This window comes from Drosophila subobscura, chromosome O (assembly GCF_008121235.1).
Source record: "Drosophila subobscura isolate 14011-0131.10 chromosome O, UCBerk_Dsub_1.0, whole genome shotgun sequence".
Classification (NCBI taxonomy): Eukaryota; Metazoa; Arthropoda; class Insecta; order Diptera; family Drosophilidae; genus Drosophila; species Drosophila subobscura.
This window is the reverse complement of record NC_048533.1, coordinates 20473867-20489210: the sequence shown is the minus strand read 5'-3', so window position 1 is coordinate 20489210 and position 15344 is coordinate 20473867. Positions and strand designations below refer to the sequence as shown.

At 50.2% G+C, this 15344-nt stretch overlaps 2 protein-coding genes across 2 annotated transcripts in view; one reads left to right on the top strand and one right to left on the bottom strand.

Moving 5' to 3' along the window:
* LOC117899329 overlaps positions 1-15344 on the top strand; it is a 57594-nt gene that overhangs the window by 21148 nt on the left and 21102 nt on the right. Inside the window, 2 exon segments of the mRNA XM_034809265.1 lie at positions 2367-3163; positions 12996-13553. Coding sequence (XP_034665156.1) covers positions 2367-3163; positions 12996-13553 — 1355 coding nt within the window.
* On the bottom strand, positions 7728-11318 carry LOC117898532. Its single transcript, XM_034808002.1, has 3 exons — positions 10770-11318; positions 8567-8955; positions 7728-8506 (listed from the first exon to the last, which is right to left on the bottom strand). The coding sequence occupies exons 1-3, from the start codon at positions 11276-11278 to the stop codon at positions 7728-7730; spliced, it is 1677 nt and encodes a 558-aa protein (XP_034663893.1). The 5' UTR covers positions 11279-11318.

Genomic DNA, 15344 nt, shown 5'->3' with positions numbered 1-15344 from the left:
CCCTCGCAAACTGAAGTGGGAATTGTAGCTGTAACTGCGCGCTGCTACTTTTCTTTCTACTTCTCCTTCTCCTCCGCGGCGACACTTCTCTCTCCCTCCAGTCATTCGCAAACGGCAATTAATCACGTTGAGGTGACCTCAGCGAGCGAATCAATCAGCCACAAGCAAACACACTTATTCACACACTTACGCACAGACACACTCACGCAGCGACACACTCACGCACAAACCCAACGCAGTGATCGATGTCGAAGTGGAAGTGGGACGGACAGTGGCTATTTAGCGGACACACCCCAGCAAACAATTTTATTTCAAGCAAATACGCAAAATACGTCAAGAATTTGTTTTGTTTTATGTTGTTTACTTTTCTCGCTCTCTGTGTTTCGTTTCGGGGTTTGTCTGCGCGCATAAAGAACCTTTTGGTCAGTGATCAAATATATGGAGACAAAGGCCGTTTAACTTATTTTTGTACCGCTAATTAGTTGGTCAAATGAATGACAAAATTGGCTTGAATAAAAATAGCGAAAATAACGCTAAAAGTTGGAAGGCAAAGAAGATTATTTTCACATCAAAATATAGTCTTAAACGCACTGGATTAGACATTTGGGTGGGACCTCCCATGAACTTGCAAACGCGTCTCCCACACGGCCAGTGTCCCGTATGTACCGTTAGCGTTGCACAATTGAAATGCAGCCAAAAATTGGCAGAAGAAAACTGTTTGCAAAAACGAGTGTGGGCTCGGGGTCTTGGTCTGCCGATCTGGCCTCCTGCCAATCGTCTCAAAACGATCAATTGGCAGAGCAGCGACGCGCGCGCGCTCGCTCTCTCAACCCAACAGCCGACCCCCATAAAAAAAAATGTTGCCAACTGTCTGGTCTGGTCTGGGGCCCTGCGTCTACGTCTGCGTCTCAGTCTGCCATCTGACTGACTCGTTTGCACCGCTGATTTACGAGCTCGCCACGGGCCCGTTGTGTAACGTTAACGCATGCGATTCAGAATTTTTAAATGCCAGCAGAGCTCTGACCAGCAGAAGTCAGAGTCAGAGTCAGAGTTGGACTTGGAGAGCGGACCCCTTGCTGTTGCTTTTTTGCCTGTCGCCAAGTCCAAGTCGCGACAGCAGCAGCAGCAGCGACAGCGACAGCAGCGACGGTGGCGGCGACATTTTAATCAAAAAACTCAATCGAGCGCACGCATGCGCCATAAAAACAAAAAACCAAAATCGTAGCTATAAAATCAACAGGCAACAGGCAACAGGCACAGACACAGAAAACTCTTTAACCGTTTTCGCGCTGCCCCACAAGCACACGACAGAAGGGGCCAGTGGAGAGGGGACAAGAGAGAGGAAACAGTGGACAGTGGGCAGGCAGTGATATATAGACCCAAGCGATCCATGCCGGCCGGCATTTAAAGTTCTTGTCTTTGACAAAGTTCATCTAACCTTTCGCCCCTATTGCGAATTTCAAATCGATTTACTGTGAAGCGACGGACATGTGGGTTACTGTGGGGAATTATGCAAAGTGAGCAGCAGGCAAGGAACTTCCTTGCCAGAGAGGGTTTTTGGAAGGAACTTCCTAGGCAGAGAGATCTATTTTCTTTGGTCTCTGAGTGCTTGAAGCTGCTTAGGATCAGCCACCAATTACTTATCAGATAAAGCTGAGAATTTTCGCTTCTGAATCAACTCCGAAAAAGATAAACGACTGACAGACAATCTGTGACCTTGTTTAGCTGCCAACTGACACATTTCCGACTTCTGCAGGCGCATAAATCTGTGGCGACACATTTGTTGTGGGGCAGCTCCACATATGTATGTATAATAGAAGTGTGGATAAATAATTGGTGGCCATTCCAGGGCATGGTTAAGTAGTGTGAGGCCATAAATTCGCATATGTAAATAATTGCTGGCCATTTTTTGGATGCCAGTGCGAAATTAATTAAAGCACAGAGCCAGGGAGCAGCACAGCCACAGAGCACAGCCACAATTGCCAAATAAAAGACTGGAGTCTGCACGGTGGACGGGGCCTTGCACATTGCAAAATTTATGACAATTTAAATGGCACACATTTGGCGGACAATTTGAGGCGATTAGCGCAGAAATTTTCGCGCATTTGGCTTAAGCAGTCGCACCCAAAAAAGCAACCGAAACGGCAGCGGCAGCCACATGTGGCAGCCAGCTTGGACAACGTTTTTCTTTGGGTTTTCGCTTGAAATTTTTCACCGGCGACAAAAAGCCATTGGGAAATTATGAGTCTCTGCGCCTGGGTGCGCCTTTTTGAGGCATGTTGCAAGCGACAATGACAACTTTATGCGATTTGTGTGAGGAAAATGAAATGTTATATTTACACTCTCTTCTCTCTTTGTATTTGCAGAGCCACTGGGGCAGGGGCAGAGTGGAGCCACAGCGACGCGGCAACATGACAAAGTCAAGAAATTAACTCAAATGCAGTGCAATGGAAATGGCAATACAAATCAAAACAACATGACAAGCGATGTGAAAAGCGCAATTAGCAGTGGCAGCAGCAGCAGCAGCAGCAGCAGGAACTTGCAACATCAAACGCTTATCAACGGCAAGGCGACGACGCCGAAGGCAATGGCAGGAGGAGTTGCAAGAGCAGCTGCCAGAACAGCAGAAGGTGAAGGAAGTGCCACAGTTGAAGCAGCAAAAAGTGCAACACAAGGGGCAGCAGGAGCAGCAGTAGACACTGCCACATCGGGCTGCACGTCGGCTATCGCCACTGACGCGACGCGCTACAAATCGGGATTAAGTGATGCGACGGACGTTGATGGCAAGACGATGGCTGCTGCCTCAACCCCAGCCACAGCCACAGCCACATTTGTGCCAAGTGCTGCAGGCGTTTTTAGCACCGGTTGTGCAACCATGCCGCGCACTCGCCAATACGGAAGCAGTGCCACAGCCGCAACAGGAGCAACAACTCCATGCAACACCATGACAGCTGATAAGAAATTCTTAAGCCAGGCGGCGCCGTCGCCCGTTGCTGCCTCGGGCAACACGGGGCATCTGCATCATAAGCTGCAATTTGTCGATAAGGCCGAGTCCAAATTGGCCGCCTTGGACAACCTCGACCTGGCGCACAGTCTCGACCTGATGGATGTCGATGGCGATGATCCGTACGGCGCATTGCAGGAATATCTGGAGCGTGTCAAGGTGAGTGTTGCCCTTTGCTTTGTGGGAAATCAGCTTTATCAGCCGTTCCCATGTTTGTTTAGCGAGAATTTTGTGTGTACGGGGAGGGTGTGTGTGTGCGACATTATTCAATTTCATAAATTTTCACATGATCATAAGCGGCAGTTACACGCACAAACAATTGCCCGCGGCCCCAGCCTAGCGCCTGTCCCATTCCAAGTTCCATTTCCAGTCCGTTCCCCTGCGCCTAGTTTCGCTCTCTCTCTCTCTCTCTCTCGCTGCTGCTTCTCCCCTCCCCTCCTCTGTCTGTCAGCACGGCGTGATTTTGCAAATGATTATTTTGCGTGACAGAAAAATGTGTTAACTCGGGACAGTTGTTGGGGGGCGGGCAGGGCCGTAATATGTAACGCATACGAAGTGTTGCACGCCCGACTCTAGTCACCTCCTCCCTCTTGCGCCTGTCGTTAGAGTTGTCGTCACATAAAATTTTATGTTTCTGTACCGGAAAGCGCAATATTACACATACCACATCAACGATGACGGCAACATCGTCAGCGTCAGTGGCAGCAGCAGCAGCAGCAGCAGCAGCAGCAGCAGCAGCGCCGGCAGCCTTCGTGGCAGCCTCAACGTCAGCGTCAATGGCCTCTGCTTTGCTTTTCTTTTGCCTTTTTTCTACGTTTTTTTTTCTTTCTTCCTCTGTTTTTGTGTCTCTTTTTTTTATAACTGTTTCGCATGAATTTTCCTTGTTCGCTGCTGCTGCTGCTGCTGCTGCGTGTTATTTGGTTTTTGTCAGCGACAGCGACAGCGACAGCGTCCCATCATCCAGGGCGGAAGCGCGGCACGCACGCGCCTTGTTTGTCAGCGTTTATGGGTTATGTTGGGCACACGAAATTTGGTCGAGAAAATAAGTGTGTGCGGCACAAAAGGGAGCAGTGAAAGAGCAGGGGGACGGGGGTGTTTCCTGAGCTCCTTTTTGATAACAAATTTCTGCAGCGGTTTTAGCTTTAGCCCTCAAGAAAGTGTCCAAATTATGAAAACTCTAGTAGTAGAACTAGCACAGATTTTTGCATATTCCCAGAGGATATTTGTGGTATTTTTTGCTCTTTTGCTATTATTTATGAACACCCTTTTGATTGAAGCACGAAAAAAAACGCACAGAAATCGCACAGAAATCGCACGGAAATCGCGCAGCAGTCGCTAGTGCGTTTTTAGCAGCACCAAAATCAGCGCCCAGCGATTAGCTTCGTGTTTTTCTCCACCATTTCCAGTGTGCATCATGAGCCCTTTAGCACCGTGCAGCATTTTATAATCAGTGTCATCAACTCAACGCCCATCGAGTGACCTCAGTCACAGTCCCACCTCCAGTCCCAGTTCCTCCTCCGGCTGCGTTTTGCTTTTGCTTTGCTTTTTCTCTTCTTTTCGCTAGCGTGGGCTGTGGACCTCTTTTTTTGTATACATGTTTTCCCCCCCGCTCTCACACAATACAGCTAATTTTTTGGCTAAATTGAAATTATTAGCCGGCAACTGTGCCTAATGATGACAAAATGTGTCACAGCCGCTGCCCACGCGGCTTTCTTCGGCGGGGTGTGTGGGGCAGTGTGTACACACCTCCTCCTCCTCCTCCCGCTGCTGCTGCTGCTGCTGCTGCTGCTTTGTGCTCACATTTATTATGACAAATAGTGCAGCTCGAAAATTTGCCCGCTAAGACGGGTCTAAGACCGAGGCTTGTCGCTTGTCGCTTGTGTTGTGGCTGCTGGCCTTAGGCTTAATTTGGCCAGTTATGAAATGCGTTCGTGGAGGCGGCTACAGAGCTGCAGAGCTCCAGGTAATCACTGGCTGACCCATTTCGTGGGCCAGCTTTTCCGCGACAGGCGATGGCAACTCGTTTTTGTGGCTTGCAACGCTTCCTGCCTCAATTAGCAATCGGCTGCCTGGCTGCACACATTTTTCCACAATTTGACATGGCCACACTGGCAGAGAGTGTGCGTTATTTTTTGTATCCCGTTTAAGCAGCCATTAATTGGCGCTCGTCAACGTCTGCCAGGTTTGGGGTGGGCTCTGGACTGCGGCTGGTGTTTACGGTTACGGCTGTATAAGCTTAATGCATCAATCAAGCTTTCAACGTTGCATAGAGGAGTGTGTACACACACACACACACACAAACAGACACAGCCTTTTGCCATTCGATAAATCTGATAAATCTGACAAACGGCAGAGGCCAGACCCGAGCCAGAGCCAGAGCCCGAGCCCGTTGTTTGCGTGTGTTCTCGAATGATTTTAATTATAGATTATTGACAAAGTGGCGATGGGAAATTGAGACGTAAGGCCCCAGCACAGGGATTGTCTCGGATGCTTAGGGATGTCAGTGAACCCACGAAATATCTGCCACAGCCAATTATGCGAATGCTGTTAATGAATGTGGGCGACGACTCGAAGACTACGTTGCCTTTTTGCTTTATCTATATAGCTTTATGCAATGACTGTCACTGTTGCCAGAGTGCGACTGGGGGACTGCGCCTGCGCCTGCGACTCCTCGGCAGGCAGGCAGGCAGCAGGCAGGCAGCAGCTGCCTCAGAGAAAGTTGTCTTTGCCCAATTTGCAAATGACGTTTTTTTGTCAACGTCAAATGGCAAGCAGCAACAAAAACAACTGGCAATAAAAGGCAGCGCCTGCCTCTGCACGTTACTATTTTTGTCAACCAGAAGTTGCTCTCCCACCAGAGACAGAGACAGAGACAAAGACAAAGACGGGCAAATCAACAAACAACTGGGGACTGGGACGACAGCTAACTGGAAAACGGCAAGCGCCAAAAGCAGTCAGAAAGCAGTGCAGCTTTTGGGCACAAATCAAATGAAAGTGAAGCGCGGACGACTGCTGCTCCTGCTGCTCCCGTTGCTCCTGTTGCTCCTGGCTCATAATTGCAGACAGCAATTAAGACGCTGTCAAAGGCTGCCAGCTACTCATGCTGCTCGCGTTGAACAATTGTGTGGCAAACCGTTGCATGTTGCAGGTTGTCAGCGGCATTGGGTGCGCTGACAATGCGTTGATATTTTCCGACAAGCAAATCAGCAAACACACAAAAAATAGCAAAAAATTGCGCCAATTTGCTGCTGTGATTGGGGCAGCCTGCAACTCCTTTTGCGGCACTTTCTTTTGCTTTGCAGCCAGTGCTTGGACTTGCACTTGAAGCTGAAATTTGAGCACACAAACTTCCACGCTTGGCACTTTTGCATCAAAGTTTGGGCCAGCTTTGGCAATAGTTTTGGGGCCAATGGAATGCCCAGAAGTGGCAGCAACGGCAGTGCCTTTGAGCTTGAATTTCGGTTACAGCCGAAGGTAAATGCTTCTGTGAGTGAGAGATGGAGTTCTGCTGAAGCTGCTGTCAAACAGCTGCTTAGATCGTAAGCTAACCCAACTCAAAGAGGTAATACCGAAAACCTCTCTCTGCACCCCTTCAGGTACCCCCTCCTTGTACCCTCTGTGAGCAGCCTGCACGTGAGTTAAACCTCTTAAGCGGCGGCTGACCACTCCAAGTGTCATTGCCACTGGGGCAGCGAATCGGACTGCTGCATTCATGCTTCTAACCCAAACATAGAGGGGCGGCCTGCCTCTGCCTCTGCCTCTGGTTTGAAGTGCCATTGAAATTATAATGATCTTCCATATGATTTTGGTCTGATCGCAAGCCCAAAACAAAACTTGAACTCCGCGCATCTGCTTAACATTTGTGCGTTGTAGGGTTTTCTGTGTTATTATTTAACCAATTTGTTGCTGCCTGGCATGACCTTCAATGGTCATTTGTACAAAAACAAAGAGCTGCCAGGGGTCTGGGCTCGGACTCTGGCTGTGGCTCTCTGGTCCCTCTCTGCCCGCAGACTTTGAGGCTCACCAAATATTTGGACATTGTGTTGTCGATTTGTTGGTCAATGTCAATGCCAGCGCAATCACTTGAAGTGGACAAATTGTGGGCCTCGGCTTAAAGCAATCGAGCAGTTTGGGCATTTTTTCTCTGTTTATTTCTGTGATTTGTAAGGTTCAATGCTGCGGCTAATAAGCTCAGAAGTCGCGTGATTGATGTGCGTTTCGGGGATTACACGGCAGACTGGAGTGGAGCTCCCACTGTGTGACCTTTGCAGTCTCACACTCACACTCACACTCACAATTTTCGGTTTTCAGTTCCAGTTTTCAGTTGGCAGTGCCTGGCCCTGGCTCTTGGCTTGTTCTCGATCTGCCTGCATATCGCTGTTGTGGCATCAACTGCGTGCCACGCCCCGGCTGTGGCTGTGGCTGTGTCCGCAGCTGTCTAGAGCCACGGCACAATGCTGATTGCATTTAGCGATAAATTAACCAATGAATACAATTAAAATAGGAATCGCTTGCGGTGTGCCCCAAGGGCAAGGCGGACCTTTCCACAACTCTAGAAAGGGCAGACCCCAAGGGCAATGGCAAAGGCAATGGCAATGGCAGTTTCCCAAGTGTAACCTTCATTCTGTTTCCATTTTTCAATTGCATTTTACTTTATTTTGTGTGTTGTGTGTGTGGCGAAGTTTGTTCTACATTTGTGGCGGCATTCCCCCAAAACTGCAATTTAAATGCGCCAATTGGCAGCCTCCGTGTCCCAGGCCCACGCGGCATCCGTGTCCGTGTCCGTGTCCGAGTCCGAGTCCGGATTAGCATTGGGTGCACGCGTTAATTGTGTCTCGGGGGCATCGGCCAGCCGCAGCGAGCGCTTGAGGCGCTGCTGCCAGAAGGCAGGTCTCACCTGCTGCTGGCGGGGCATGTACGGATTGCTTTGTGGCAACAATTGCTGCACTCCCATTGCCATCGCTCGTTGTCCACTCGCTGACATTGATCTTGTCGCGTGTAATCTATTAGCGGGCTGCAGCAAGCCGCGGGCCAGACGTCGCCAGCGAGCGCCCTCAGCTGCGGCAGTGGGATCCTCCGCTGACATTGATGGCCTGACTGATGGATCGTAGCTATTCATTTTATGCGTTGACATTCCTTGCCAGTCGCTGTCATCTGGCAGCAGTTTTCCCCACAGATCGATGCCAGGCCCCGCTGCCTTGGTCAAGTGCCGCTTGCCGCGATTCGGAAAGAATGGATCGTCGATGTTGTAGAGATCGCGCAGCTGCAGCTTCTTGCCGCGATTCGGGTAGAAGGGATCGTCGAGGTGGAAGATGTTGCGCTGCTTCTTGCCGCGATTCGGAAAGAACAGATCGTCGTACTTGAACAGATCCTTGACCTTGTCGCGCCTGCCGCGATTCGGCACAAAAGTCTCATAGCGATTGAGCAGAGCATTCAGATCGGGCGAGTTGTGTTTGCGTCCACGCGGGGGTATAAAGGGATCGTCCTCCTTGGTCATGTCCTCTGCAAAGAGGCAAGTCTTAGAGTTAGGAGCTGCTCCTGACGCTCCTCCCTTCCACTCACCCAAATGATAGCCATCCAGCAGCTTCTCGCGTCGCACCAGCACAAACTGCGGCTCATCCACAATCAGCGGTGGCTCGAGGTGCCCCGACAGGTTGAGCTTCTTCCACAGGAACATGCCCGGATGGTAGTGCTCGGCGGCACTCTCGCTGCGGTTGCCCTCGGGCCGCTCGTAGGGATACAGCAGCTGCATGGCCCAGTGCAGGAACTTGATCAGATCCTGTTCGCCAGTGAGCAGCATGAAGACCTCATTGCTGCTGGTTTGCTCGTCGTTCTCCTCCTCCTCCTCCTCAGCGTCATCCAGCTCCTCGTTGTAGCTGTCAGAGCTGGATGAATCAGTGTCCTGCATCGAGTTGAGTTGCATGTGGAGCCGGGCCATGGCCTCTTTGTTCCTGTAAACACAAAGGGCAAAGGTTGAGCACTGACTGCAAATGGCTGTGGCTATATCTGGCCGCTGTCTATTTCGAGATGAATGCCTCAGGCCCTGTCCCTCCATCATTCGCTGCACTTTTCTCTTCTTTCTTTCTGTTCAGGCGTGGGCCTGGGTTTCAATTACATGTGGAGACCCCCGACCACAGCTTCGCTGGAGTTTCTTTTCTCTGTGCCACTCGTGACACCAAATTGATGAGCAGCCACGTGGGCTGAGTCTGTGTCTGACCCAGAAACCCATTCACCCTCTCTCCCATGCCGCAGCTGCCACAAGGAATTAGCGCCTAAACTCTGAGTTTATCCGCCGCCTGTCAGCGCTGTCAGCCCAAGCCAACTCAATCAAATGTCCATTTGTGGCAATTCCAACGAAAGTTGCTGTGTAAAATTACAAATTAAGCGAACCAAATGCGAGAGAGATGCGGGCCCAGGGCCCAATTAATCAAACATTTAACAAATCAACCAACAAAAACACACAACAATAATGCAGCAGCAGGAAAAAACTCAGCACAAGAAATGATTAATTCGAATTTAATAGCAGCGCGGCAATCATTTTTAAAGGCAGGAAAATATTACCAGAAATGTACAGAAATTTAACACAGAAATTACAGGGCGCAGCGGCAGAAAGGCGAAAAATATTTGTGCATAAAAACAGGGGGGGAAAAAAAGAAGGCAACATATTTGTGGACAAGAAAAGAAGTAAAAAGAAAAGCAAGTAAAATATTTGTGTGTCAAAAAAAGAAGCACAAGAAAGGCTTGAAGTTGGGTGGCGAAATCTGAGCTGGCTCTGACTCCCGGCATTGTGAGGGCTTTCCACTGAAAGTCACAGAACTCAATCAAATTGAAATTAAATCTGGCAAACTGCTAGAGCACTTTGCAAGGAAACAGACAGAGAGCTTAGAATATAATATTTATATGCTCTCGCAAGCTGTCAAAGGAGTTATTTGCACCTCAATTTTAGCTCTGGCAAAAGTGTTATAAAAGAAGGCATCAAAAACAGAGACAGAGAGGCTCGATCAGAAGCAGCTTAAATGCATTGGAAGTTTACGCTGAAACACTAATGGACAAAGCTGCAGGGAAACAGAGAGACAGAATAGACTATATTTTGGATATATATTCATCTGCAGTCAAAGCATTTATTTGTACTCAAATTAAACTCTGCAAAAGTCTGCCTGGAAACAGTCTCTGTGTGCTTATATTCCCATTCATTTACCATCTTTTGTGCTGCCAAATTGAACTAAAACTTGAGCAAAGTGGAAACATTGCTCACTGCTGGTGGGGCAGCTCCGCTCTGGCTCTGGCTCTGGCTCTGCTCTGGGGAAGCTCCTGTCTCTGGCTCTGGCTCTGGCTCTTCGTTCGCATGAAAAGTGAAACTCGTAATGCAGTTTTCGTTTCGATTTCGATTTCGTTTCATTTTGGTCTTGCGGGGCCATGCATTTGCTGACAGTTGTTATTTTATAAAATAAATCAACATACGAGCAGCAGCAGGAATCTCTCTCTCTCTCTTTCTTTCTGATTTTTTTCACGCCCATTAATTGGTTTTGCGTGTTGCTGGCCGACAGCCAAATTGTCGACGATTTGTTGCTGCTGGCTGCTTACTTTTTGTGCCTTTTTTTGGCCACAAACCTGGCGCCTTTTCAAAAGGGTTCAACTTTAAATCTGAACCTCAGACAGCAGCGCGGCTGATAAATTGGTTTTAGCATGTGAAGCGGAAACTTTCTTTCCTGCGGTGCAACCTTGAAGCCACCCACATCCTGGGGGAGGGACTGGCTGGGCTTACCTGGCTGCCATCATGGCGCGATAATATTCCGGCGGACACTTGGCAGACGGACCCAAGCGACCCTGACAGCGGCTGGCCCAGTATTTGTGGCTGGGCGTGGCACCGCCATACTGGCTGCCCCGCTGCTGTGCGCCTGCAATTTCCTGTGCCCCAACAGACGCGGCGGCAACTAAATCATCTGCCTCGTGCAGTGCTTTTCGATTAAAAGCCGCGACTTGCGGTTGCTGCTGCTGCTGCTGCTGCTGCTCCACATCCAAGTCCACATTGTCGTGGTGCTGCAGCATATCGCGCAGTGCATCGTTGCCGCTGTCAAACAGGACGCGTGCATCCTTTTTCCAGCGCGGTGGCTGCTGCTGCCTCAAGGCCGCCGCCTCCGTGGCCGTGGCGATAAGCGATGGTGGCAAAGATAGGACCACATTGCCTTGGACCTGACTGTGGCTGTGGCCGTGGCCGTGGCCGCTGCAATAAATCGCCAGGCAGACGCTGAGCCAGGCGAGCGTGAGTCTCATGCTGTCTGTCTGTCTGTCTGTCTGTTCCCTGCCCCAGCCTGGGTCCGTCGATCGCTGCTGCTGCTGCCGCTGCTCCAATTGCTGTCTTGGCACTTTTTGTCGGGCACTTTGAAGCGGACTGCGGCGACCGCTGTGCGCGTCTTTGGCTCTTAGAAAAAACTGAAACTGAAAGTTGCTGCCACGCAGTCTTGCTTTTTATAGCCCACAGTTGTGTGGCAGGAGCAGCAGCAGCAGATCGCCTTGGAGCTTTGGGAGTACGCCTGCTGGACCCTGGACACACACATGCGTGGGGCACTGTGGCACTGACCATTGTTTATGCAGCGCATCGTAGCATGAAATTAATAAAAGAAAATTGCATTGCACGAGAGCAGCTCGCATGTCGCACTGGGAAATCTTCAGGCACACTTGTGGGCTGTCCCCAGGGTAGGGCTGAAGTTTGCAGAGTTTTTGCTTCATATTTCTGGCAGCTGTATGCCCTTCAAGTGGGTAAATCTTAGTCCAAAAGTGGCCCATGCTTGGACCATGGAAGATCGTTACTCATCATCATTTATCAGCCTCGAAAAAAACTCTTAAATGAAGTTCATTTGCAGTAGAACAATCTCTCCATGCTCTCTCCACCTGCTAGCGTGTTGAGTGCTTCGTTCTGTTCTCCTTCCGGCTACCAATTTCGCTTGCTTGTCCAGCATTTGTTTGCTCAACCTTTGACCCGCCTGGAGGCTCCACAAATTAGCCAGCGAACTGCTCGCCACAAAGGACAAATGAGGCAACAGCGCTGCCAAAACAGTGCCAGGCGATACAATCAAAGCAGCAACAGCAACAGTGGCAGTGGCAGCAACAGTCTGAGGCGGCGCTTTCTTTCATGCCGCAACAGCAATAGATGTGGCGGGGGCACGCGGACTGCTGCTACCTTTGAGAATTTATTGCCTGCTAATGTTCGATCGCATTTGTCTGTGCCAAAGGGTTGCCAGCAGCAGCAGCAGCCGCAGCAGCAGCAGCAGCAAAGAACGAGCAAAAGCAAAAAGCAAAAGCAAACAATTGTTGAGTAATGAGCGCTGCACGTTATTAATGTCACTCGACTGGGCCTGGGCTCTGGGCTCTGGGCTCTGGCTTTGGCTCTGGGTCTCGGCAGAGTCTTCTGCCGCTGCTTGGGCCACGATTTTTAATTAAGTAATTCGCTGACTTTGTTAGCCCTGTGGGCCCATCTGTCTGATCTGCTTTTGGGCCGACTGTGTGCCCCTCTCTGTGTTCTCTGTGTCCTCTGCCTTTGCTCTCTCTGTTTCAATCTGGCTAACAAATTGCTTCATTTCAATTTATTTGCATTTGTTGCAGCCCTGCGACTGTGCCTCATGTTGCTGCTGCGGCAAGTCGTGTTGTCTGTTGTCTGGGACTGGCTCTGGCTCCGGCTCCGACTCTCTGTGAGTTCGTGGCTGCAGTTTTCTGTTGCCTTGCTGGCTGCGGTCGTGTTCTAATTTATTTGTCTTTGATTGTGCCCATGTCTCGTCTTCGCCGTCTTCTGTGTCGTGTCCTGTGCTTTCTTTTCCCCCTGTCCCTCTCCCTCTCCCTCTCCCTGCCACCATACATCATACGTCTGTGGGGCATCCATTAGTTGGCGCCTTGCGCCTAATCGACTCGACCATGGCCATTGCCATTGATATATGCCCGCAATTAGAGCGCTAATCAAAACTGAATCTCTGCTTTTTCTATTCTAATTTTGCAGCGTGAGATCAATGAGGTCTTTGAGCTGCGCAAGGTACAGCGGCTCGAGCAGCAGCTAAGGGAGCAGCTGGAGGAAGCCGCGGGAGGAGCAGGGGGAGCAGGAGGCATGCCGCTTGATGAATTGTCTCGTTCCACGGAATCAGATAGCGGCTTTGACAGCAGCAGCACAACAGCAACCACAGGGGGAGGAGGCAGAGCAGCCACCAGGCCCGTGACAACTAAACTTCGAGCATTGTCGCCACCGCCCCTTGGTGGCGCCGCTCCACCACCACCACCGCCTGCCGCCCCCTTGGAGGATGTCAACATTTGGGCGTGCAAATTTCTACGGGATCTGGACAGCCTGATGGCCGGCGATAAGCTGCCACCGCATCTGGCCCGGGCACTAGCGGCCACAGGTTCGCCCAGCCAGCAGCCCACAGCCCCGCGGACAGCGCCCATGCTGCTCTCGGCAGCGGCCACAGCGGCCATCCAGAGTCGCTTTGGCAAGGGCTCATCCATCACGGAACAGCAGCAGCAGCAGCAGCAGCAGAACGGACTTGTCTTGAAACCCGAGAAGCATGTAAGTCTAGCAGAGATTTTGCCTCCAATCTCTCGGAAATCACAGAAATTCCACGCGTAATCTGGGGATTGCGACATGCAGCAAGCAGCAAGCAAACAGTGGGGCATATTTGAGATAAAACTCGCTCTAAGCCAAAGGCATTTATGCCCACAACAATGTTGTCAACACACAAAAGAGAATTTTTCGGGGGGGAGGCCCACACGCATGCCGCAAGTGTAGGAATGTTTCGCTCAAGAACTGTGCCACATGCTGCACGCGTGAAATTTATGAGAGCGAAGGGGAGGCTCGCTGCTAGACACTCGTCACTCCATGGCCTGCCACTTGAATCGTTTCAACTTTGAACTTTTGTAGCTGCAGCCCCAGTTTTATGGCCTGCATTTTGGGCTGCCATCGAACGGCAGTTCGATTTGCATCGCCATAAAATGTGCCATAAAATACACTAATTAGTGCAGTGCTCCTTCAATCTATTGAAAGACAATTGTGTAGACTGATTGCAGAGCCATAAAAGAGGGTTTTTTGTTGCGTCAGATAGCCCCAAAATGAACCCGAGCTGCCCCCGCCCATGTGCGGGTCTTTGGCCCGCTCGCTGACCCACTTAGTGCAGTTTGTACCACAAACCATGAGTCTCCAACCAACTTGTTGGCTGTCTCCCTGCATCTCTCTCTCTCTCTCGCTCTCTGCGCGGAGCTTATCAAACCAAATAGATCTAATTAAAACATTCATAAGCCAAAAACTGCTCATAAACGGCACTGTGGCTGCGGTCTGGCTGCTGCCTCTTGGCTGTGGCATATGCTTAGCATAACATTTGCTCTGGCTCTGATTATCTGGTGGAAAACCTCAGCAAAAGCCAGCAGCAGCGGCAGCAGCAGCGAACAAGTCAAATATTAATTTTCGAAACGCGTGCCAAGCCACGACATCAACACCGAAAACTGAGAAGCGACTGCACAAAAAGCCACAACAAAAGCAGACAAAAAAGAGCACTTCAAGAGGAGGAGGAGGAGGTGGAGAAGCAGGGGGCGATGGGGGAGAAGTAGGAGCATAAGTTGGAGATTTTGGAGCTGAATTGTTGCTGTCTTTGGCTGCTGAAGTTTTGGAGTTTCAAATCGATATGCCACCTGGGGAAAAACATTTCTAAATCAAAAATCTGCTCCAGTTTGTCATTTCCATCAATGTGGGGAGACTCCCTCTAGTTTCCACTTCTATGCACATTTTCCTTTGCAGCTTGGAAGCCATTTCATACGGAGGCTGCTGGCTGTGCTCTTGATTCATTGCCAATAATTTGCAAGAGTTCTTTGCATCCCGTGAATTTCCATGCAGCAACAGGAAGCACCAACTGGGGCCTGCATTCTGTGATGGTTTCAAAATGCTTCTTTGCCCTGAGAAAGCGCATTCCCAGCTTGCATTTCTCTTGCCATGGAGCAGCCTGGGAAATAGCTGACACAATTTAGGGCTTCCATGTGGGCGCCTGTGTCTCTGTGTGTCTCTGGTGGCAGCCACTAAAGCTGTCATATTTTGTGGTAATCGCTGCAGGTAAAAGTGCCAATTAAAAGGCTTAAGCCCCGGCCCGACAGCACTAATTATGCCAAAGAATGTGGCTGGCAGCTCCGATACACTCTGCCAGTCAGTCAGCCAGTGAGGCAGTGAGGCAGTGGGACTGCTGGGACAATGATTTATAAGCTGCCAAGAGACAGCATAAATCAAAGACAACATCCCAAACCTTATCGAGGGCACAAGTGCGTGCTTGGGTTTGCCAAAAAACTCCCAAACACACAACTCCCCGGACAAACTGTC